This window comes from Lachnellula hyalina (assembly GCF_007821495.1).
Source record: "Lachnellula hyalina strain CBS 185.66 chromosome Unknown contig00020, whole genome shotgun sequence".
NCBI lineage: Eukaryota > Fungi > Ascomycota > Leotiomycetes > Helotiales > Lachnaceae > Lachnellula > Lachnellula hyalina.
Genome location: NW_022157134.1, coordinates 255,532 through 280,348, shown reverse-complemented (window position 1 = coordinate 280,348; position 24,817 = coordinate 255,532). Strand labels below are relative to the sequence as shown.

Below are 24,817 nucleotides of genomic sequence, written 5' to 3'. Positions count from 1 at the left end.
GCACACGGTACGTAGGATGAAGACACGAGGTGCAAAATAGAAGATGTGATCAGCGAAGGTCCTTCATGTGTAACTTTCCACCCACACGGGAACGGCCTTTGCAGCGCTGATGATACTGGATCATCACCGTTTTTCTACGAGTGGAGGCTCGAGACGGATGGTCTGGCGTATTTCGTCATAAAAAGAACGCTTCTAGAAGTGATGAGCAAGACTGAGGTTTGAGGCTGTCACTTCCTTCGTAAATTAAATTACGTCCCACTGTCATGGGAAGTGGCGGTCTCACTTGCTTCTAGAGATCTCCACAGGGGTAGATCAGTCCCTTTTCGGGTGAAAGTTGGGATCTTTCGATAAGTTTCTTTAGCTGAATATTGGTAGGCGGTCTGGATTTGAAGTGGCTGAAGTTAGAGTCTGGATTTCTTTTTAGTTCGTCCGTATTATACTTTTAATGTTAAATTGACAACTAAGCCCTTACTAACCATTTTGTCAGGGGAAGCAAGCGTGGTGTTAAAGGAGTCTCGAAATCTAGGAGGGAATGTACGAATGAAGTCACGTGGTGAGGGGCATTTTCTAAAAATAGTGGGTTATTCGCGCGAGCTAGCTGTATACGGAAGCTCCCTTCTGAGACCTCTCATGGTGCGGTCGGTACCGTAAATCAACAATTATACGCCGTACACGATCCCTCCCGCATCATCTATTTGCAGCTTCTCTCATACCCGCCCCGTCCAAGCTCGCAGTTAGTAGATGACTGTTTTGCTCTCATTCGCCGGTGCAATTGTGTCAACCGCACGTCGAATTCCTTCTCAATTACGGTCCAGATCATTCTTTGCCAGGACCATAGCTTCCCTCAACATGCCTCGTGATCCGAATACGCTGAGCAATTACAACGACTGGAAGACGAAGCATACTATTGCTGACCTTGCTATTGACTTCAAGAAGCAACGGCTTACCGGTACAGTTACGCTGCAATTGGAATCTATTACAGATAAGCAATCTCAGGAAATCATTCTTGACACCAGTTTCCTCGACGTGCAGAATGTCAGTCTCAATGGTGGCAAGAGCACGTGGGAGGTCAAGGCTCGGTCTGAGCCATATGGCAGCCCCCTCTCGGTTGAGGTGCCCGGCGGAGCCGCAAAGGGGTCTATTGTTTCGCTGAACATTAGTCTCGCAACCACGGAGAAGTGCACTGCACTTCAATGGTTTGCTCCGGCCCAGACTTCCAACAAGAAATTCCCATACATGTTCTCTCAATGCCAGGCTATCCACAATCGTTCAATCTTTCCCTGCCAGGATACGCCAGATGTCAAGAGCACGTATGATTTCAAGATCCGCTCTCCTCTTCCGGTTATAGCAAGTGGTCTTCCGACCGGAGCAGCCAAGTTTGAACATGGAGAGAATGGAGAGTCTGGTACCTTGTTGTACTCTTTCCACCAAGAGATCCCAATGCCGTCCTACCTCTTTGCTCTGGCATCAGGTGACATAGCCACTGCCTCCATTGGGCCTCGTTCAGTGGTGTCTACTGGCCCGGAAGAACTCTCAGACGCAAAGTGGGAATTTGAAGATGACACCGAGAAATTTATTCAAGTGGCCGAGAAGTTGATCTTCCCATATGCTTGGACTCAATATAACATATTGGTTCTACCTCCCTCGTTTCCTTATGGAGGCATGGAGAACCCCGTGTTCACATTCGCGACCCCCACTGTGGTTAGTGGAGATAGAGAGAATATTGATGTTATCGCGCATGAGTTGAGTCATAGTTGGAGTGGTAACTTGGTGTCGAATGCCAGCTGGGAGCACTTTTGGTTGAACGAAGGCTGGACTACGTATCTAGAGCGACGAATTCAAACTGCTGTTCATGGCGAGTCTCATCGAGATTTTTCTGCAATTATTGGATGGAAGGCTTTAGGTAAGTTTATAATGTCTTAAAAGATTGAATTTGAAGCTAATGATATTTCAGAGGACTCTGTGAAGATTTTTGGGGAGGACCACGAGTTCACTAAGCTGGTGATTGATCTGAAAGGCAAAGATCCCGACGATGCTTTCAGCAGCATCCCATATGAAAAGGTATTTTAATCTTCCTTGGCGCCAAGTCTCACATCTAATTCCTATAGGGCTTTCACTTCCTCTACTACCTCGAAAAACTTATTGGTAAATCATCCTGGGACCCGTTTATCCCCCACTACTTCAAAACTTGGCTCAAGAAATCCCTCGACTCCTATGACTTCAAAGCCACGCTCCTGGACTTCTTCGCCTCCGACAAAGAAGCATCCAAGGCTCTAGAATCGGTAGACTGGGATACTTGGTTCTACAAGCCCGGCATGCCACCGAAGCCAGACTTTGACACCAGCATGGTCGACACGTGCTACGCCTTGGCAGATAAGTGGGAGTCCAAGGACTACACGCCAAGCAAGTCAGACATCGAAGGTCTGTCTGCAAATCAGATCGTCGTCTTCCTCGAAAAAGTTCAACTATTCAAAGAGCCGCTCGCACCAGCGCAATCGAAAGCCATGGGCAAAACCTACTCACTCACCAACACCCGCAACGTCGAGCTTAGCTCGCGATACCTAGGCATCGGCTTAACGGCCAAAGACGAAAGTGTGTATAAGCCTACGACGGAGCTGTTGGGCAAGGTGGGCAGGATGAAGTTTGTGAGGCCTCTGTATCGGAAACTGGAGAAGGTGGATCGGAAGTTGGCGCTGGAGACGTTTGAGAAGAATAAGGAATTCTATCATCCGATTTGCAGGGGATTGGTGGAGAAGGATTTGGGGTTATAGAGCTGTTGAAGTCAAGCATCGGTCTGGCGTTGCATGGCATTGACTTGGGTCAAATTCATGGAAGACATGAAAACAGAACTATCTGCCAAGGTATTAAGGAGCCCAAATGGCGTAGTATAGTACTGCAAGGCCAAATATCAAAATGCACAGTAATGATTCGACAGCACAGCACCTTACCTTTTCCGAGGATAGCATTATGTGTCTATGTATGTCATATCCTCTCAAGCTCCAATCCCCCCTCCGCCCCGTGGTTGCCCGACTTGCTCGCAGGAGTGAAATGAATATTGTTTGATACAACCGACTCAAGCCAGGACCAGGGCCCCTAGTCCCATATGTAGATTTAGATTCATCCCGCGGGAGCTAGTTTCCTCTCTCCCCGCATAAACGTAAGCATGACTCAGGAATATTTCCCTATCAACCTATATCAATCAACCCCATCTCAATATATGTTTCATTCCCCTCAGCTTAACCTTGGTTCCCCGATCAGGGTCCCAATTTCCTCCTAATGTTCCCCGCGAGCACGTCACAGAAACGGTGCTTACTTAATATCTTGCATCTTGGGTTTCAGATTACCGACGAAAGCTTGATTTAGGACGACCTTCCATGTTTACCATGTACATTTTACTTAGAGTTCACGGCTTTTGTAAATTTGTAAAACATGCGTGGCTGGTATGGTGTACATATAGCTTGTTTCAATAACGAGAGGGGTAGGACCTGATGGGATCTCGACCGCGAGGGTTGATTGGAAACGAAACTTAGATCTGGGTTAGATGGATAACACTACCTAGATAATGTACACAGGAATACTTCGATTTGAGGCATTCTGGGACGTTTGTTTTGTTCTGGGGCTGCTTTGGGTTATTTTTGGTCCAGCATGTAGTACTATTGGAGACGAGATTAGGGATTGATTGCAAGTGGACGTAAATGCAGCGGGAATGCATCATTGCTTGAGACTGATGACTTCCAAGGCTTCCACGCCCTGACGAACAAGAGGAAAATGCTTTATACTTGAAGGCCTCACGTAAGTCTTTCTTTCTCTTTGATGTAAGTCTTACGAATCCATGTAAGTTGTAAGCTGCAACCTGCTGACAGTTCGACGATAATGCCGAATCTCCATGGGAAACGGATGATTTTATTGGTGCGGAGTTTTAATTCCGTCCCCTAGTTGAGCGGCCGCTTTGACCGTGCAGCTTCAGCCTTGCATATACTGCAGCCTTAGAACTGTCAGCCCAACTACCCACTGTACATATAAACACCTTCATAAACTTCCCCTCCCCCTTCTCCTTACTCACAGTCCTTATCATCCTAAGCTCAATCTCTTCACAAGTGCAAAATGCATCTCATCCTCACCGGCGCAACCGGACTCGTCGGCAGCGGGGTCTTACACGCCATGCTCACAACCCCCAGCGTCTCCAAAATCTCCATCCTCTCTCGCAGGCCCGTCCCAATGGCAGAAGGCCACGCCAAAGCACACGTTATAATCCATAAAGACTACACGAAGTACCCGAGCGAGCTTATGCAGCAGTTGCGCGATGCGGATGGATGCGTTTGGGCGCAGGGCATAAGTCAGACCAAGGTTGGGAAAGAGTTAGTCAGTCCTTGCACAACCCCCCTCTGCCCTTCTTCTTCTCATCTATATACAAACCATGCTTGTTTGTATTGTTAAGAGTCGGTGACTGATAATATCGTTTGAGAAACGCAACAGAGAATATGTAGAAATCACAAACACATACCCCCTCCTATTCGCGCGCGCCCTCGCCGCCTCCACCGCCCCCAAGCCCGTAACCTTCATCTACGTATCCGGCGAAGGCGCCACCACCTCCCCCGGGCGCTTCACGCCCATCTTCGGCGTAACCAAAGGCCGTACCGAAGCGGATCTCCTCGCGCTTTCCAAGGAAGCGGGCTCGAACCTTAGAGCGATTAGTTTAAGGCCCGGCGGCGTGGATCCTACACATCATGAGGAGATCGCGGGGTTCTATCCGCAGAGAACTGGGATTGAGGGTTTTGGGGGGCTGATTCTGCCGGTGCTGAGGACAGTGTATTCCGCGATGGTTAGTCCGACGAGGGATTTGGGGAGGGTGTTGACGGAGTTGGCGATGGGGGATGGGGCGCCGTTGGAGGGGAAGGGAGTGGAGGGGGAGGGGAGGACGGTTACAAATGTTGGGATGAGGAGGTTGGCTGGGCTGTGAAGATGAGGGTAGGGTTAGATCATAATGGGTATAATAATAATGTAATCACCATATATTTGATTTAATCGCCGTCCGACCAAGTTGGAGGATAGCGGGGAACCTAGCGTCTTGATTCTGTGTCTTTGACTCTCGATATCCGGCTAGCAATAGTGTTCTGCACTCGCTCTGAGGGATGCGCTGCGTTTTCCCTTTCGTGCGGCGTTGTCTCTTTAAGTGCATCGTGTGAGAGGACTGCCTGCGTTGGAGTTTGCACTAACCAAGGCTCTGCCTAATGTTGAAGGCTTCCTTGAGTCAGCTTCTCCTTTCCTTGTTTTGTTATTGCATATGAAATCATCAGGAGCTATCATGAGTGTTGCTATTCTCGAGTTCACTGTGTACAAGCCAACTTCCATCATGTTCATATCAAGGAGTGCAGATGCGATCCTCCCGTCTGGTCTTTTCTATTTCGTACGGCTATTCGAATAAATAAGTCTACAAGTATTTTGTTATTTGCTTCTGCTAGCCTTGATTCTATGTGCTACTCGGAAATGTTAGGAGACTTAAGTTTTTTCTAATCTAGAGATAGAATGTAATATATCATGTTTCGGGCAATTGGTGTTGAGAGTTTGTCTAATGTTGATCGTCTCGCTTTTCTCGTCCCAATTATCCTCATGAAGCAATCTTCGTCGGGCATTATTCTTTAGCACCTAGTTGTTAGAAGCATACTTTAGGAGATTTTTACTACATGTCCATGGTTGAGGTAGTGTTATTTGGTAAATTAGGTTTGTATCTAAGAACAATGGTATTGTTCACCAGCTATATTCGAACAATGGGTCTTTAACCATTTAGTTGCAATATGATTATGTCTTCGTTTTTCCTTTGTTGGAAAATAATAAGGTTGAACAAACTTTTTATTCAATTATTTATCTGTTATATAGATATATATATAAGTACATACTCAAGTATAACTACAGTCTACACAAAACCAAGCATAACCACGCATAAATACAATTAACTGCAGTTAACTAAACATAACTACATACAAGTTATTGGAATTATCTACGCAGAGTTTCATTACCATGGCCATAGAACAACAAATTAGTTCCTTTCGAAATCTCTGGTTAGCAACTAAGTATAAGCAAGAGCTATCAGACATCCTAGCCCGTATCATCTCGGACCGAAAAGAAAGCCCAATTTCGAATGTGGTTTGCTTAGCAATTGGCGGCCAACATGACAGCCCTAAGCATCCTTCAGATGTCCAGCAGTTCGTGGTACTTCTACAGACTCTCACTGAGCTTGGTGCTGCTAATCCAAGCTTATTAAACAACGTCGTAGCCCAGGATCCGGATATGACTTTCGAATGGCGCGCCGCGTTCGAAAACCGCGGTATCAGTGCTGTGGAAGGTCCAGATGCCTTCAAGCTGATGGGCCCAAATACGCTCCTTGTAGCCCCTTTCATGCTGGAGGATATCTTGGCTGAGAGAATGAAGGATCACTCTGGAGAGGTTGGCATGTACTTCGGGAATGGGAAGTGGCTTAGCAGAATGTCTCATAGATACCTTGAACACCCAGATGAGGCGTGATGGGCACCTGATGTCGATAGAGCTGTACTATGCTCTATGCTCGACGAGAAAGTTTGCAAACATGAAAATTTGCCGTGCCATAAACCCAATAGTAGAACGCCTATACGCGATTCAAAGATGAAGGGATTGCTATTATTGGATATCTGGTGGAGGCCAACGAGTCAAGACTTTGATTCTAGCCGTTCATAGCGTATTTGAGTGTCTAGGAATTGAATTTTAGTCTAAGATAATAATACTTCACTCTAAATATAACACGTAACTTAATACAATTGATATTGTTCGCTTTAGCTTCTGCATAGTTTTCCACTTTTACCCGTGTGCATGATTTTCGATAAGTGTGCTAGCATTTTCTCACTCAATAATCCCCTGAGTCCAGTCTTCAGGCCTTCAGCCCCCTGAGTCATAGGTATGTAGTACCCAATTGCCACCATAATTTAGCCTTAGGCCTCTATATCTAGCAGATGACTCATCCAAGTCACTTATATACCTCATCTTGTATGCCTCATCTTCCATTCCAATAATACTTTCATAATGGAAAACCCTAGCGACACTGCTCACCAATCACTCGGTGACCGAATGAAGTCATATGAGGAATTATACGAGTTCAAACTTGGCCCCGCAACTCCAACAGTGCTTCGACTCGATGGCCACGGCTTCTCAAAGTTCACTTCAAACTTCGCAAGGCCCTTTGACCAACGCATTCACGAGGCAATGTCAGCTACCTGCTCTGATCTTCTGAATCACTTTCCAGCGGCAACTCTTGCATATACCCAATCTGACGAGATAACTCTGGTGCTCCCCACTGGTGTTCAGAGTTTCAACGACCGCATACAGAAATTATGCAGTCTTGCAGCATCTTTCACCAGTGTAAGGTTCAATCTCCACCTTGCTGCTGCCATACGAGCTTCCCCAGAACCTGCTATTTTAAACACTGAGGTTCTGGGAACTGCTCATTTTGATGCGAGGTTATTTACCGTTCCAACTAGCGAAGAGGCACTAAACTGTGTTTTGTGGCGATGTCGTGGAGATGCTATACGGAATAGTGTTAATGCGTTTGCTCGTACGCTTTTCACAACTAGTGAACTCCATGGCTTGAATACCAAAGACGTGCTTCGCAGGATGGAAACGGAGAAAATGGTTGTGTTTAGGGATGCCGTACCGAGGTGGGCGGTAGAAGGAACGATGGTGAAGAAAGAGCAGTACGAATTTGAGGGGAAGAATCTTAAGACTGGAGAGTTGGAGAAAACTATGCGGACTAGAACTAGGGCAGTGGATAGGGGCGTGACGAAATTTTCTGAAGAGAACCTGAAACTTGTTACAGAGAGATATTGGAGATGATTCAATATCTCGATCACTTTTCAACTCGTGTTTTTACTTGGGGTTTCCCTGTGCATGTATACACGATATTGTTGTCCATTGTAAGAGAGTTCTCCTTTATTATATCTTGGATTTACTCTCTGACTGAGTATGATGTACTTCAATCGCTTGTACTTGAAACTTCTGACCACCGGCAGACATAACATCTCCTAGCTTCCAACTTCCTTCCTTCTCAAATAACCGCTGATTTGCTTCCATGGAAGGTAAGGTCTCAAACGGACCCACCTTGTATTTCACCGACCAACTCTTTGTATCTCTATCAATTTCCTCCCTCAATGCAGCGAAACCTCCGACCTCTCGTTCACCCAGCGCGATGTAGTAACCTCCAATCTTCCCTACAAATGTCTTCTTATCGGAACTCCGAAGAATCCAAGACGTTGTTCCGGAAGCTGGCATGGCATACTCCCGCCAAACCTCTTCGTATGGAGCAACCTTGCCATCCAGATGTGGAGCCGGCATTGTGCCCACTTCTAGATCATCTCCATTTGGAAGCGTGCTGAAATCTCCTTTGTCAATACCGTAGAAGCCTCGGGAGTCGATATGATGCGAGAATCGAATCGTTCCTGGGATAGATGTCAGACAGAATTCCAGATGTTTCATGATCACGTGGGCTTAGATCATAGTTCGTAATCTATTCATTGATCTGAAGCAAAAAAATTCCCTAAACTCACCAGGGTTTTCGGGAACGGTCAGTCTTTCCCCTGCCATTGCCCAATCGATACTCAGATCTGACTTCGTGATCCGCAAATCAACATACCACCCTCCGACCCCCAGAACGAGGGTGTCAGTAGGCTCCGATGGGGCGGCTGGGGGCCAAGCTATACTGATCCGTGTTGATGCGCGTGCAGACATGGTTGGTGTTTGTGTTCTTAGTGACACTCCGAAATCTGGTCGAGCTTCATCTTTATATGTTCGTCTAGTTTGGCCACGTGCATGTTGCTCGTAAGGGCTTAGCTTAGACTTAGCGTCTCCTCCGCATACTATTTTGGGAGTAGCTTGGTTTGAATCAATACGGGATAAAATCCAGCATATCTTCGTTATCTAGCGCAGGTCAGTAAAGGTTTACGCAAAACGATTAGGGTTTGTTCATACCTTCAATTTCATTGATTTCACTTTTTGACCATCGGTCTTCGAGAATGTCAATCGCACGGTGAATATTACGTATTCTTAGTTCAGCGTATAGAGACAAAAGTAAGTCTCTCACCAGCACTCTGTCGACACCAATTGCTTCGCAACTAATAAAACTATCTGTTACTACGATGGATACTTTTTGTTTGAAAGTGTGTTCAGGGAAATACGAATATTAAGAGACAACGGAACTTACCCAGCTGTAAATAGAGGAGTTGTTAAAAGAACCCATGGAGACAGTTTCTCGATGGGTAAAATTTTAGAGACGGCCTGCAGGATTGCTTTGGTACACTTCTGGACTTCTGGTGAAGCCGAAGGTAACCTACGAACTCTCCTGTAGATATGTATCAATGCCACATATTGGTATGCTTCATTGCACGCCTCAAACTGCCTAATCTCTCGGGTACTCAATTTAACATGAGCTGGCAGCGTCAATCCACTCTGCAAGTCACGAGAAATCATTGCATAGACAGATTGTTCAAGCCAATCTGCCTCACTTGCAAGATCAGTTTCCGAGATCGAGGACCAGCTGTCTCTGTCACTCTCCAACCGTCGCCTCTCCCACGATGCAGCTCCAATCTCCTTGAATGCCATATCAAGATCCGAAGAGTAACCTGTGTAAATATCAAGTACATAGCTCTTGACGTTGCTAATAAGTGCTCGAGGTCCAAGTTCCACTTGGCCAGTGGAAAGCCCATGATAAGTTATAGCTGCCAGAGACTCCACGGAAGAGTACCACCTCGCTGTGAGCCAATGTATAGATTCAGGAACCAAGCCACTAGGTGCCTCTTTGAGGGACTCAATAAGAGCCTTGGCGCCTTCAGCATGGATTCTCCATGACTTATCAGCTTTACCAGAATATATTTCGCAGACACAAAGACTCCGAATGGTGTCAAGTGAAGCGTGTGATGTGTGAGCATTATTACTCTTAAGTTCTTGTCGAAGATGTCGGAGACTTGCGAGTATAAGATTCATCACCTCTGCCTCGAGAAAATAGTGCTTTGGAGGATGCGTGAGGAGTGACATGCGGTGAAGAGAGGACAGTGCCATAGTGGCGTACATCAGAGAGGGAATCTGTAGGGACATTGGTAGAATGCGGCCACAAGATTGCTCTTGCACATGGGAATGACAATTGACCATTGAAGCCTGAGTAGCGAAATGATGGAGTAGCATTCTTGTATTTGGTGACAAAGGCGATATAAGGCCTAGAGCTGGGTTGTTTCCGGTGTCTAGATTATATGAAGGAGCTGTTGATACAGAGACCGTTGATATAGTATTGGCAATAGTGGGGGATGGATCTGAGAATGATTAGTATTGTTCTACAAAAACATTTGCACGAATCCTACTGTTCTTTTTTCGAATACATTGAGCCCCATCTCGACGCGGTACGCGGCCTTCCCATTTCAGGGTTATTGTATATTCACAAGTTTTGCCAGCGTCTTGACAACGGGTACAGGTGGGTTTGGCTTCGTTGCATTTTTGACGTCGCCGCTTACAACGTGTGCATCCATGATGTGATCGAGCCATTGAAATGTGGCACCATGACCTACCAAGATTCGATAAATTAGAACAGGGTGGGATGTGAAGGGTCTAAAGGGGGAGGAGTAACTGTCTCATTACTCCGTAGCGTGATGATGGGATTTGGAAGAAAAAAGTCTAGTCTACGGATCAAATTGCCGTCATCACGGCAAATAATGGAGCAGGTGCGGAAAAGAGAGCGGAAAAGGTGCGGGCCCGGTGCTTTAAAGGGAACTAGACTTCTAATTGGGCGGTGACCCAATATTAACTCAGGTATCTATTGGAGACGAGTTAGCCACTTAACAAGAAGTCGCAAATATTCCGAGAGTGAAGATATAAGACGTCTATTAATTGTAGCTAATCAAAAGGTCGCCCAAACAAATTCAGACATTTTCCCACCATGTACGATCAAATATATGCGTTGGGAAGCCTTGTTGACCCACACCTATGATAGCCAAATTTCAATCGGTACCTAAAAGCCCTCAAGATGCTTGATATACATTGGCTTACGCAGCCTAGGCCCAAACCTTTGCAAAATCATATAGGCAGGAATGACGCCAAAGGTACAAATAATACATTGAGCGGCGAAGGTCCAGGTATATCCTATGCAGTAGTTAGATGACGACAGGTTCGGAATAAAGAAGGACGAACTTACCTGAAGCTTCAATCCAGTAGAAGATAAACCATGGATTGATGAACGCTGACATCTACAGCTGCATATTAGCACATGATGATAATTGATATAAGTTAAGCTTACATTGATGATCACGGAGTAGAAAGTGATGACCTCATTAGCGTATTCAGGATAGTTATCCACAATATATGCCGATAGTATAGTGTTCCCCATTTGAAGTCCCAGTGCATCTGACACCCATAAAGTAAGCTTAAATATCGTGTCAAGCTTTCGTGATGACTTACAGAGAAAGAAGGCAACCTGTCCAGTCATCCAATGCCAATTGCCATCCACAGATAAGCCCCAAAGGACCAATCCGATCGAAGAAATGATAGCAGCTGGAAACCCTAGATAAAGCCTCATCTCTGGAACTCTTTTGCCATTATTCTTTCGTGTTAATATCACCATAATCTTATCGCTAAGAGCTCCGGAGCATAAGACTTCAGCTGCTAGAAGGCCAACAAGAAGTCCGACTAGCTTAGCACCTTGGATGTTTGGTGCATCAGTAGCATACGCATCAGGAACGAGACTCGTAACACTGGTAACCCTTGAGAAATGTTAGCAGTGCCTGTATATAATAAATCTTGAACCTTACCACCAGTATTGGAAGAAGCAATACGACATAACACTGATGACAATTGTAGGATAATTGAAAAGGCGAATAAATTGCACAGTGGTCATCCATGGCTTCGGGTGTGGAACACCCGGAACTTTCTTTACATTCTGTAAAAACACTTTAGCCTTAAAGGTTTCTTATGGAGGTCGGAAACTTACCAGATAGCCAAGTTGTAGCGTCTTAGGGATATCAAGAGGGCGTGACTGCAGCTGTCCACTTTCAGAAAGAATGACTGCTTCCCGTGGATATAGGGTCTCCGGTAGGAAGAAACACTGTGTGAGGAAGAGAACTGCAAAAAGAATTGTGACGTGATAAGCAACCCATTCGCCTGAAGTTGCCAGAAGTCCACCAACTATCTTGAGGTTAGGAAATGTTCAAGAATGAGTTGCTGAAAGATATTTGACTTACTGACACCTCCTATGACGGTTCCACAATTGGCAGCAATCGTCCAAATTCCAACTCGCTTACCCCTTTCATGCTGCCAAGATACATCATTGATGATAACCAGTCCGATATTAGCAGATGGACCTGCCCCAACTCCTTGGAAGAATCTCGCCACCATGTAACCTCCAAAATTGATCGTCTTGATAGAAGTACACCCGCTGGCAACGACAGCCAAAGCCGTGCTCACTATCAGTACCGGTCGCCTTCCATATGTGTCTGCTAATGCGCCTACTAGAAGTGGCCCGACAGCAAGACCAAGGCATGGGATTGCAAATGTCCAGGATACCTGCGAGTAAGTGATGTTGAGCTGCTCCTCAAGGAAGGCGAATGAGGGAATCGGAGCAGTCGTGAAGTACGTCAACATGAAATAACTATAGACTACAATGCCAATACAAATATATTTCCGGAAGGCACTCCAATTCAACGGGTCCATTTCATCGCTGGTAGGAATTGGAAAGAGAGGTTGACCATCTGGATCAAGTCTAACATTGGCGCAAAACCCATTTTCAAGTGTCTCATCAGATTTCAATATTGTCGTCGCGATTTCGCCGTCTTTGCTTTCGGGAGCTTCTGGGAGACCCATTATGGATAGCTCAAATGCAACGATGGGGTAGGAAAGGGTTGAAAATTTGGCTATAACACCCACCACATATGTAGAATATATTCTGAAATGAAGATCTTAAGCTCAACTTATGGCAATCATTATCGACATCCTGCCATCTATTTAATGCTTCCCTCGAGCTCATCGCCGTTGATAGCAGAGATAACATTCATATTGCAAAGCGCGCGAGGTAAAGCGTGTTATTGGAATGGGGCTTGATACATGGATAACCTACCTTCACATCTCCTCGACATACCCGATGTAGTTTACGGTAGTTGAAGCAAAGCAAAGGTGGGGTGGCAGCTCCACAACACTAGCTTATCGTAGATCTTAACAACTACTTATTACCGAAATCTTCACGTCTCGTAAATTGCCTGAAATGTATATTGCGCTTCGAATCTTATAGCATAAGGTATACCGACTTACCGTTCTATCTAAATCAACTTCTATTACAATGCCGGTAAGGGATCTGGGAATAAAGACTAGACCTTGAAAATGCAAGTACGCTGGGATTTGGGGTTTAAATCAAATTTAGAAATATAACTTGTTGAACAATAGCTTCTTATACACACATATATATGTAACAAGTTTTATAATAAGCTGCGCGTTAGAATATTGCCTGCGTAACGTGTTATTGTGACTGCTTCGACTAAGATATATTCCGCCGACCGAAGGTAAAACCCCTAAAATTCGTTCAAGATTAGAAAGACACTAAAATTCTTATATAATTAGACTGATTAATGTATCTTTAATAAATATACTTTATCTTTTTTGTTTAATTAGGTAATGCACAGTAGTATTGTGAGCTGAATAATTGCTAGAAGTTCTGTGGTGGGGAAGTTCTTCCGTAATAGGCTTAGTGGAAGCTGACTTGGGACAAACCACAAAAGAAATGTCCTGGAATTGCTCTGTGGACGAAAGATAAAATATCTCCTCCACTTACCGCTTTCGGCGAAGCGCTCTGACTGCTTCAATCATAAATGTCTCCGACGGTAGCAAGACTCAGGACCTTTCATTGATTCACTCAAGATACTTGGAGTATTTTGAAGCCGATCCTCAATCTTAACTGCAATGGCTGTTATCCTTATTGTCCCGTTTCTTTGGGTGTTGTACACTGTTTTCACCACCGTCCGAGTGTTTATGACGAAGGTGCCTGGGCCATGGTACGCCAATATCACAAGTCTCGTACTCAAGTACCACGAATTTTCCGGATCCCGTCGTGCTTGGATTCATGGTCTCCATCAATGTTATGGGCCTGTTGTTCGACTTGCCCCAAACGAGTGCTCATTTGCCAATTCCGAGGGCATGAAAGAGATCTACCAAAGTGGTGGGAGCGGGTATGACAAGACGGAGTTTTATGATTTATTCAAGCAATTCGATTACAGAACTATGTTCTCGACGTTGAAGAAACAGGACGTAAGTTTCACTTATTTGTATGATACAGGTTCGTCACTAAAATTTTAAGCATGCGCAACGTAAGAAGTTGTTTGCAGACAAATACGCAATGACAAATATTGTTCGTCCTGATATTATTAAAGGCATTGAAGCACGTGCGGAGAGCGTAATTAGCAAATGTAAAGAATCTATGGATGGATATCTTGACGTTTATGTGAGCTCCAGGCCTCACCACTTTTGACGTACTCACTAACCGAAGCATAGGTGACTCTACATTGCTATGCTCTGGATTGTGCATCCCACTTTCTGTTTAGTCCCATGGGAACAAACACTTTGAATAATCCTGATGATATGGTTCTGATACAAGAGCTCACTTACAACAACAACTTAAAGCGTAGGTGGTAATTTCGTTTATGAGACTTCGGTTGCTTACAAAATTTAGAACGATGGCTTGAACACTATTCACCAACTCTTTCGGCACTCATGTTCAATATTAGGGGGAGAAACGCTGCCGTCTCCAAAGATTATGTTTTGGAGCAAAGCCAGCAAATAACTCCCAGTGAGGTGACTCTCATCTCTAGATTGCAAAGCAGGTCAGATACTCTGCAGAACATTCAAATGGCAGCTGAATGCATGGACCACATGTCTGCCGGAATTGACACTACCGGAGATGGGCTATGCTTTCTAATGTACGAACTTTCCCAGCCTCGGTCTCAGCATGTTCAGCAGCGTCTTCGTGAAGAGTTCATTCAAAATCCCAACGCGAGGCTGGATACGCTGCCATATCTAGATGCTGTCATCAAGGAAGGTTTAAGATTGTTTCCTCCAATACCCATGAGTCTACCAAGATGTGTGCCGCAAGGTGGACGGTTTATCAGTGGTTATAACATCCCAGGCGGGTCAATTGTTAGCTGTCAGGCTTTCTCGATGCATAGACTTGACGAGAGTCTCTTTCCAGACCCCGAAAAATACAACCCGGAGAGGTGGATAGAAGAGAAGGGATTGGTGGAGAGAAATAGGATGTTCTTCTCATTTGCTGCAGGCGGAAGGGGATGCATTGGGAGGCAGTAGGTGTTCATCTATATTAAAGTGAGGGAAAGATTGCTAATTATCCTAGTCTGGCCATGATTGAGATGAAAACACTTTTGAAAGAGATATATTCAAAGTTTACGACAAGTGTAGCACTGGAGATGAAAGGAGACATGTCTATCGATGACCAAATTATCGCCTCGCGGCCTAAAGATCAGACCTGCCTCCTCAAGTTTACTCTGTCCTAGTAGAGCTATATTACGGAGAATAAATAGTTACAACATCATGAATTCTGAACCTGACGAAAAATACAAAAAAGGATGAATGAGATTCTTTTCAGGGCCACCCGGCCTATATATAGAATCTTCACTCTGATCCAACATAGTCATATACATGCCTAGCATGGCCGTCTTCTCTGGGCTTTTAGCAACGCATTTTTTGAGTTTCCTCCGCTCCCCATTTATCCTAGAAAAACCCCATACCATGTCAACGTCCCATGTCTACTTACCACGGCCCTTAAAAATATCTCAGATAACACCTTTACCTTCTTATACCTCGTCCAACCAGCCTTCCTTGATCCATTCGACATTCATTTCCTCAATTCTGGCCCACTGGGTTGCACCAGTGTACAGCCCATAAACATGATCCTCGTTATCAAAACAATTGTCCATCAAGAATGCGCATCTCAGTCGATCCATTGATACCAGCGACTTTATTCGCGGTGTCAATGTGCTCTAATCCGTCTTTACCAGCATCATGGAACCTTTCTTTGACACCAAAATGAGAAACAATAGGAGGAGCATCGGCATTGGGAGGTGGAGACGTGCATTGCTTGATGTAATGTTCTGGAGTTCCGAGACCGATGGCCTTCCGGACGATCCATGTGGCACCTTGGATCTCGAAAATCGGGTCAACGTTATCTGAGAGGCATTTTCTCTTCGGGAGTTAGCAAAAAGCATAAGATGAACATTAAGGCTTACCAGAGTCCATTTTCCACTCAAGTTATCAAGGGTGATAGACGGTGGGGCCGCCATTGTAAGATTATAATATGGGTAGTTCTGCTGCTGAGTGTAAGATTCTGGAAAGGAAGATAGGTATTCTGCTTAGAGCTCAATAAGTCTCTATAGACTTAATAAAGACCTATGTTCTCAGCTAACTTAATTTCAGCTGTAAGCCACCCTTTCAAGCCACTATCTAAAACCACCAATATCAACCTAAGTACGAGAACCGAGGCGCCTTCATTCATGATTAGTACGTAGGCTAAATGGCTTAGATCGCTACTATGAATTGTTAGATAATAAGATGGCAATTGATAGGTAGACTAGAACGAAAGTAAAGTACGTGTGCATCAGCCCTCCAGGCGATTGCCATTTCCACTACCCTCAAGAGTTGCTTATAATTTTGCACAGCGTTTATATCACCCTCAAGCGATTAATATGGCTGTGGTTGTACTTATAGTTATACTACATCCTAAAAGAATAATCAAAGTTCAAGCCTTCAAAATTCCAAAAGGGATCACTGAAATCGAAATTTAGCTCGTTAATGGAATAGGGGTACTCCGTTCCAGAAGATAAAAGCAGCTGCCCCGATCTGTCTTCATTTAGATATGACGAGGCGATGTTAAGAGCCTGGTTTGGGTTGACTATTTGGGTGAGGAGGCCGTTAGATATTTTCTTTGGATCCGAAAGGCTCTGAAACAGTGTAATAAACTGACCAACATTTCCCCCTTTTCTTGCTCTCGCTTCATTTACAGTCCTGTTAAATCTCTCAAGTTCCTTCTTTCCTCCCTCGGCCCCGTCGACTTCCCATCGATGACCGTCTAGCACCTGCATCGCCTTTGCTATAGCATCCCGATACTTATTATCCCCATCCTCAGAACTTACATCAAGTTCAGGCACTAACGATGCAGCCAAAATAACCGTCGCAGCAGATAGTGTCACAAATACCGCACTGGGGCTGAGAATAGGTGAAGAGGAGCTTAAGTCTGTGTGATATATGCTGATGGCCGAAACCGCTGCTTGGATGCACATTGTGGATAGCTCGGTGCAGAGGGTGATTTCGGTACGGGACGGGATGGGGGAAGGTATGTATGATAACAGAGACTGGTGGGCGGCAAATAATACGTTGGGTCTGAGCAGAATGAGGCGCAGGTGGAGAATTCTGGAGATATGAGGATATTGACTATAAGAAGTGAAACTTGAGAATAAATACCTAGTCATAACAGCTACAGCCTGAAGTTTCAACAATCGGTCTCGCTGCGTGAAGGGCTGATTTAAGTACTGGTCATGTTTCAAGTGCTTTGGTAAGCTCTCTTCAATCTGGTCAATCTTCTCGTTGAGCTGGAGAATGGCGGTGAGCTCGGATAAACGGCGACTGTGCGTAAACGAAGCATAGTTTATTTTGTGGGCGCCTTCGATTATTTCGAAGACTTTGATCGTTACGATAAAAGCATCAAGGAGAGATGGGATCCCCACAGGCTGCATTCCAGTTCCATCTGAGAGAAGATACTCATCGTCGATGTTTGAAGGAAGAGGCATGCTGTTGTTGGTTTGTATCATGGTCTTTCGTCCGAAGAGACTACATAGTAGTCTGGAAGTACGTTAATAGGACGGTTTCCACACATATTCGTAAGTCAAGCCCCAAAATACGCACCTTTCTAGAGTTAGGCAATGATACCAGACCCGTCTACTCATTTCTCGTTTTAATTGATTGTTTGACGAGGACTCGACATCCACATGCAAACGCAGAGTTTGAGCAACCCGCATCGCCACGGCTAGCGTATTATAGCATCGATTCGAGTACTTTGTAAAACTTAGGTAGTTCGTCGTCAACAAGAGGCATTGCACTACCTCCAAGGTGGGAATGTCTAAAGCGTCCAGTGGTAAAAGCGCGCGGGCTCGGCGGTAGAAAGTATCGGCTGTTCGCAATTTGAGCGGTGGCTCAACACTTGAATTGTTGAGGCATCCCAAGGCAAACACAATGTTGATAGTTGCACAAAAGGTCGCTTCCTCAGCCAAATTATCATACAGACTCTGACCCTGCCTATGTGGTTGCCAAAGACGCTCATAGCTTGCTCGGAATGTTGGCATATGTAGTATGGGAAAAAGAGGATAAACATATTTTTCGTAACAGTTGAGTAACTCATCAGCTGTGGCCCTTTTGGGGACTACCATAGATGATTTGTCGGTCTCAATAGGCATTGCTGTATCCGTCTTGCTGCACAGTGAACCTTGCGGCTGTTGGGTTGCGGACTGGTCTGCCATTTGCGTGATATCTCGAATAAATTGCGTCGTTGGATGGTCCGTAAAAGGCAATTCGCCTTCAGATTCAGTATCTGGGATTCTGATAACGGGATTGGGAGGATCTAGGTCTTTGGTGATAGGGTTGGAGGAGTTCAGAAGAAGTGGTTGTGTCGCAGCTGCTTGCTGCTCTAGCTTTCTCAAACGTGCCTCGATATCTAACAGGGTGCCAGCAGTTGCCGGGAAAGTCGAGACTCTTTGGTCGTACTCACACGCCAGCTCTTTTGCCATACACGGTGAGCAGGAGGGGCGCTGGCCATCGCAGCGACTCTTCTTGGCCCTGCACAACTTACAAGACTCAGCAACCTTACGACGCTTGAATGGTTGGGTAGAATCTTTTTCATTACCCGGCGTCACTATACCCAATGATCCGAGCGACATTATGATTAATTGTGAATAATGGACGACATCCGGGGACCATTCCCCCCGTGGAGAGGTTGTTGATGTGGGGCAGTTCCAAGTGACGTTGGAAAACAGTCATGGCGAGGGGAGCAATTGATTGGCCGGGTGTTCCGCGAGGCCGGAACCGTTCCCCGACATCCTTCACATACATGCTTCAATAGGTATTATAGTAGACTAGAGTTTCTCTCGAGAGGTATATAAGACCGTCCTGGTCGCTCAAAAGTTTAAAGCTATACCATTCAATTCACACAGCATTTTCCCAACCCTTTTTACATCCTTGAAAGATTCGGAGATAACATCAGTAACTCAATACCGGTACTATATAACATTTTCCCAAACGTATCATATCTTTCAAAAGTGTACAAGAGTTCAGTCACTTGATCCAACATTCTCAGTCTCAAGCCCAAAACATACAAAAAACAACTCGCCTGTTTCTCAACTTCAAAATGACAGGTATTTCAAAGGTCGATGTTCATCACCACATTATTCCCCCTCAGCTGGTTGGTAAGTTTCTCCCTTGGAATATGTTTGGATATAAAGTTAACAATAGTGGAAGGTGTCGGCCATGGTTTGAAGGGTATGAAGGTCCCAGAATGGACAGTTTCAGGCGACAAAACCTTCAGTGATTCCATCAATGTTCATACCAGCATCTTTTCCGTCAGCACTCCAGGCGTGTCCTATATCTCCGACCCAGAAGAAAGTGCCGTTGTTGCACGCTCAATGAACGAGTACTGCGCGTCTCTGCGTGATACAAACCCTCACGCATACGGCTTTTTTGCCACAGTACCCTCGCTCCAACATACCGATCTTGTTCTCCGCGAGATTAGCTATGCCTTCGATACTCTACATGCAGACGGCGTAACACTCTTCACTCGCTATGATACCAAAACTGGTGACGGGTATCTTGGCCATCCAGACTATTTGCCTGTGTGGGAGGAGCTCAACGCTCGTCAAGCCGTCGTCTTCGTCCACCCCATCAATAATAGAAACAATAACCTCTTCAATGACAAATTGCCAATGCCAGCATTTGATTGGCCCCATGAAACAGGCCGCACAGCCATGGATTTGATTCTCCACCGGCGCCTCCAACAATTCCCTAATGTCAAGATAATTTTATCCCATGCTGGTGGTACACTAGTCTCATTAATCAGACGCTCGACTATGATTGCACTACCGGAATTTGGAGCTGCAATGAACACTGAGGATATCGTGGGCCAGGCCAAGAAGTTTTATTTTGATTTGGCGCTGAGTGGGAGTAAGGAGGTGTTGCCGCTAGTTTTGGGTTTTGCTGAAAAGGGACATGTGCTTTTTGGGAGTGATTACCCGCATGCTACTGTAGGTTTCAGTAAGAAATTTACAGAGCTTGTTGATGAATACCAAATGAGAGATGAGATGAGGAAGGAAGTTTATCATGGAGCTGCGGAGAAGTTGTTTCCCAGGCTGAGCGGAACATACGAGATTGAGGAGTCGTAGTCTGCGGGGGACTGTCTCAACTATTTGATTAACCTCTAACGTAATACATTGTTATATATGTGATTCAAGGTCCTACAAGTTATGGCTTGTGTGATGGTGCATCCAGGGTGGCTAATCCTGCTTGCTGGCTAAAGGCCACCAGTGATTAATTTGAAATCAAAGTGCGAATCAGTTCTCTCTCAGAACATTCGATTATGTAGAGTTTCGTCGATATAGCGAAATCAATATCATAGCGAGTCATAATATTGATGGCTTTAGATAGAGAGTTTGTTTTAAGAAGAGAGATAGCCTTAGTGATGGAGAATACAAAAGTTGTGTGGTTGAAAAGGGCGGCCCCATGCCTTTATAGGAGATCCTGACTTAACATACATTTTAGATATATTTTATCAATCAGAATTTGCAATGCGTTTACACATATTACAATAAACTAAGAATATATAGATTATTTTGACCGTCTCATATAGCATGAGGCTTAATCTAGATTGGGTTTTTAGGATTTGAATAACGCATGTCTGAGATTATCGAGATGTGATTATGCTCAAGGGAATACTCAATATTATCCAGGCGCATTCAAGCCCTTCAAACGTTATTCGTGTCTGTACTCAGCTCTATGATTCAGTATTGTTAGACTTTTCCATTATTCGAGTTGTTTTCAAGTGTTATTCATATTCTTCCAAGTCGTGAGAGCTTCTATAAAAACAGTTCACGCCCAACCTTCAACTCTTCTTCTCCATCTCCAACAATCCACACTTTACAAAGCTACAGAAACGACAAATCCACATCTACCAACAACATACCCCCTGACACTCACTCACAAAACCCTCCAAACAACAACAATGTGTACCTACCGCCGCGTCCTCTGCGCTCTATGCTTTGGATTCCTTACGATGGACATCATTCCTTGTAGAGCCCCTCAGACCGTCTTTTGTGTGCGCTCACAAGGCGAAAATGTATGTCGTCCGGGGCCATGTCACCGTCGAAGTTGCCAGCAATCACAACCAAGAAGGACTAGGAGGTAGAAGTGAGTCGCTGATTAGGGTCCTCAACTGCATGGATGTTTGGACGGTGGGAATCAAGCATGTTGCGTGACTGAGAGCAGGTGCTTTGTAAAATATGCCTGGTGTTTTGCCAAAAAGGAGAGGTGATTGGAAAGCTAGAATCAAGACTAGTATATTAGCAAGGATATCAAGGTCGAATGGAATAAAATCACCTCTTTAATAATCTATCTCAAAGTGGATTTTGTAGTCTTTCAAATCAAAACTCTTCTTCTAATAACTAATATTTTCTCTACCGGCTCTGCTTCGTTTTTCTTTCCAATTAATGTAATACAAACTTCAGGTACTACTATATAATATGTAGACAGACGTTTATATATCTTCTTAATATTAATAAATGTTTATTAGTTATTTCCGGGTATTTATGCATCTCAGCATTCGTGAACTAACTAGCTCCTTGAAAATTCGAGAGTAGAACTCCTATAAAATCCAAATAAACAATTCCGGCCATGATATCATACACACTGTTTTAGGGCCCCCATGCATTGTTACCGCCTTAATTTCACTCTATAGTGGTTCTTCTCTCCTGGAACTCTTTAAGTTTCATAATACTTTTCACGAAATACCCATCAAACCCGAATCCCTCTATAGCATCTCGTTCCCCCTTTAACTCATCAATCGCATTATCTACCCAGTTTTCGACCTTCTCTCTTCTCTCCTTGGCCATAGTATGGCGCTTTTTTAACCATGCCGCCCTTTGCCGCTCGATTTGGCCCCTCTGTTGCTTGTTGGGTCGCCCTGTCTTAAAGACTCCCACTTCGGCATCTTCGAGAGTCCAACGATGGGGGACCTCGGGAAGAGGAGAACTATTGGTGCATTCGGCAGAGGGGAGATCAAGCTTGGGGATGATGGATAGCATAAGCTCGTCGAGTTCTTCGAATGGTTCTTTCGTACCGCCATACCCACACATTTTTGAACGAAGCTTCCACTGTAAAACCTCGTCGTTAGCCAAGCTCAGCCGGCTAAAATCCAGGGTGTTTATACAATCACCATGTGTATGCGGCCCAATATAGAGCAAGGCATTGAATGCGAGCCTAGCATCTATCTCCATGAATGCCTTAATATCCTTGATGTATTTGACCATAGCCTCTGCATAGTGATCAGACGTGACTGCCGCGCTGTTCGGCCCTTGCTTCTTGACGCGAGCGTCTAGGCCGCTAACCTCTTTGCTAACGTCTGCGATAAGTTTTTTGTACATCTGCTGGGCTTTTTTGCTCCCATTCGACGATTTCTTCGCTGGCGCTTGCTTGTTGAGTTTCTGCGTTTTGGTCGATTCGTTATAGGAATTTTCATCGGTGGAGCTGCGTTTGCGTTTTGTAGTAGCAGTGGGCTTCTCGAGGGACTAGAGTTAAGGGCGCCCGCTGAGGCTGGCTTGAGCCATCCGGTAAGAGATTTTGGCATTTTGAGAGTTTGGTGTTGAGGGAAGTTTATCTGAATCGTTGGAAACAGAATTGGGAGACGCGCCAGACGCGCGACGCGTCTCGATTATTGTACCGGTGCTCGACATCACGTGCACATAATGCTTACGAGTACATAATCTAATACACAACTTTGTTTAAACTCCAATGGCGAATCCGCTTAGCTTCACCGCCACTCAGGGCCTCCCAAAACATGCATCGACCTCTGCAAACTCATTTCGTATGCAAGACACGCCAATAAAGACCTCGAAACATCTTATCAATGACACACGACTTGGTTAAAATTGTTCCTTTGGTACGATCATTCAGATGTAAGGTACTAGAAATGCGCTAGTACTCCTCATTAGACCAATAAAGACAGGGGCATAGAGTACCTAGCCTAGCCTAGGTGGGGGTAGGTACAGCTCCCGCATAACCATTGATAGTAAGTACCTACGTACTTACTGGAATTGACCCTTGCTTTACCTTTCGACTTGACAACTTACCAGATACAGGTACCCAATAATCCATCGATTTTTGAAGTATACTTGTTAGTGCACTCTGTCAACGATTCACATCCTGCGGCATGGACAGTCGCTTCATAAGTAAGCCTGTTCCGTAAGATCTTGGTGGGTTCCAAACAGATTCTGAACGCACTATTACAGCATAGAACGAGGTTATCCTCATAGGGACCCGACTCTGACGGAAGTTGGCCGCCAGCAAGCACGCAACTTAAGGCTATTGACGGAGCCCGATCTGATCCTCATATCGCCCATGACACGCACCATCCAGACAGCCTTGCTTGCATTTGGTCCTCTCATCGACCGCGTGAAGGTCCAAATCTGCCCAGATCTACGGGAGGCTCACGATGCCGTCTGCAATATAGGCGTTGGTCGAGCCGACCTGATAGCCAAGTTCCCCCAATTTGACTTCTCAGCATGTAGCCAGACGTGGGATTACCCTCCACATAGTGTCGAGTACGCCGCAAAGCGTGCGCAAGACCTGCGACAGCGTCTAAGTGTTCTATCCAAGTCTTATAAGAACATCCTAATCATCACCCACCGGGGGTTCACTGCATATCTTGTCGAGGGATCAAGATACGATTTCTGCGGTTTGTCTTTTCATATACCAATCAATTTCATAAGAAACATTACTAAAGCGTGCCCTTGTACAGAGTCCCGCTCATATAAGTTCGCTACAGAGGATGACATCCTCTCGGAAAGGTATGGCATCCATATCGACACAGGCCTGGAGCAAGACTTTGGTCCGGCCTTATTGCTGCAGAACGCCTCTACGGACTTGGTAGATTCTAGTGACCACTGAGCACTAAAAAACAACAGACTAGTGGAAATTTAGCGCTTCACTTCACAGAGGAGTGTGCACTAGAGAATTGAGTCACAATAGAGTCTCTGCAATCCGCGTTGTACATAGAGATAACCCACAGATGGGTATGGAGATGTGGCATGAACAAATGGTACATACAGTAGTACGCAGATCAATAACATGCAAATCGCAAATAATATCAAATAATAAGCCGGGATTAAGTCACTTTTAGCGTTTAATAGCCAGTTCCGTTTCTGTTCACTTCGCATAAAATCGAGCGTAGGAAGTGGACTGGCTAAGGAAGGTGAAAAGTTATATATATATTATTAGAAAGGACTATATATTCAATTAGAAAAGGGGATGGATTATAAGAGATAGTTTAGGCCTGAGCTAAACTGGTATCCCGCCTGCGCTAGTGTCACGTGTGCGTGGCAAATATTCGTAGCTCAGGTTGATATATATACAATAATCTAAATGTCGTTTATAAAATTTGTTAAACCATATGATACACTAGTACAGCTTATAGATTTTTGAGAAATTCTGAAAGGGAAAAGTTCGCGGGCAG

The 24,817-nt window shown here is 44.9% G+C and overlaps 7 protein-coding genes across 7 annotated transcripts; 5 read left to right on the top strand and 2 right to left on the bottom strand.

The window, feature by feature from the left end:
- Positions 1-849: 849 nt before the first annotated feature.
- Positions 850-2,771, top strand: LHYA1_G002930 (Leukotriene A-4 hydrolase-like protein; the record flags this gene model as incomplete). The annotated part of the gene is made up of 3 exons (XM_031147904.1): positions 850-1,903; positions 1,955-2,061; positions 2,109-2,771. The coding sequence occupies 3 exons, from the start codon at positions 850-852 to the stop codon at positions 2,769-2,771; spliced, it is 1,824 nt and encodes a 607-aa protein (XP_031008013.1).
- Positions 2,772-4,104: 1,333 nt separating this feature from the next.
- LHYA1_G002929 (uncharacterized protein) lies at positions 4,105-4,960 on the top strand (the record flags this gene model as incomplete). Its single annotated transcript, XM_031147903.1, has 2 exons — positions 4,105-4,336; positions 4,488-4,960. 2 exons carry the CDS (start codon positions 4,105-4,107, stop codon positions 4,958-4,960), a joined length of 705 nt encoding a protein of 234 aa, XP_031008044.1.
- Positions 4,961-7,959: 2,999 nt separating this feature from the next.
- LHYA1_G002928 (uncharacterized protein) lies at positions 7,960-8,751 on the bottom strand (the record flags this gene model as incomplete). Its single annotated transcript, XM_031147902.1, has 2 exons — positions 7,960-8,462; positions 8,571-8,751. 2 exons carry the CDS (start codon positions 8,749-8,751, stop codon positions 7,960-7,962), a joined length of 684 nt encoding a protein of 227 aa, XP_031008045.1.
- A 2,266-nt stretch (positions 8,752-11,017) lies between these two features.
- Positions 11,018-12,861, bottom strand: LHYA1_G002927 (putative transporter; the record flags this gene model as incomplete). Its single annotated transcript, XM_031147901.1, has 7 exons — positions 11,018-11,148; positions 11,201-11,252; positions 11,303-11,409; positions 11,464-11,765; positions 11,814-11,941; positions 11,993-12,186; positions 12,243-12,861. The coding sequence occupies 7 exons, from the start codon at positions 12,859-12,861 to the stop codon at positions 11,018-11,020; spliced, it is 1,533 nt and encodes a 510-aa protein (XP_031008048.1).
- A 1,089-nt stretch (positions 12,862-13,950) lies between these two features.
- stcB_0 (putative sterigmatocystin biosynthesis P450 monooxygenase) lies at positions 13,951-15,551 on the top strand (the record flags this gene model as incomplete). The annotated part of the gene is made up of 5 exons (XM_031147900.1): positions 13,951-14,295; positions 14,345-14,488; positions 14,539-14,668; positions 14,717-15,341; positions 15,392-15,551. 5 exons carry the CDS (start codon positions 13,951-13,953, stop codon positions 15,549-15,551), a joined length of 1,404 nt encoding a protein of 467 aa, XP_031008049.1.
- Positions 15,552-19,450: 3,899 nt separating this feature from the next.
- On the top strand, positions 19,451-20,477 carry patG (6-methylsalicylic acid decarboxylase; the record flags this gene model as incomplete). Its single annotated transcript, XM_031147899.1, has 2 exons — positions 19,451-19,508; positions 19,555-20,477. 2 exons carry the CDS (start codon positions 19,451-19,453, stop codon positions 20,475-20,477), a joined length of 981 nt encoding a protein of 326 aa, XP_031008046.1.
- Positions 20,478-23,484: 3,007 nt separating this feature from the next.
- Positions 23,485-24,252, top strand: SPAC513.02 (putative phosphatase; the record flags this gene model as incomplete). Its single annotated transcript, XM_031147898.1, has 3 exons — positions 23,485-23,534; positions 23,595-24,040; positions 24,104-24,252. Coding segments are annotated over 3 exons (645 nt in total), but the record flags the coding sequence as incomplete, so codon positions are not given.
- Positions 24,253-24,817: the final 565 nt, after the last annotated feature.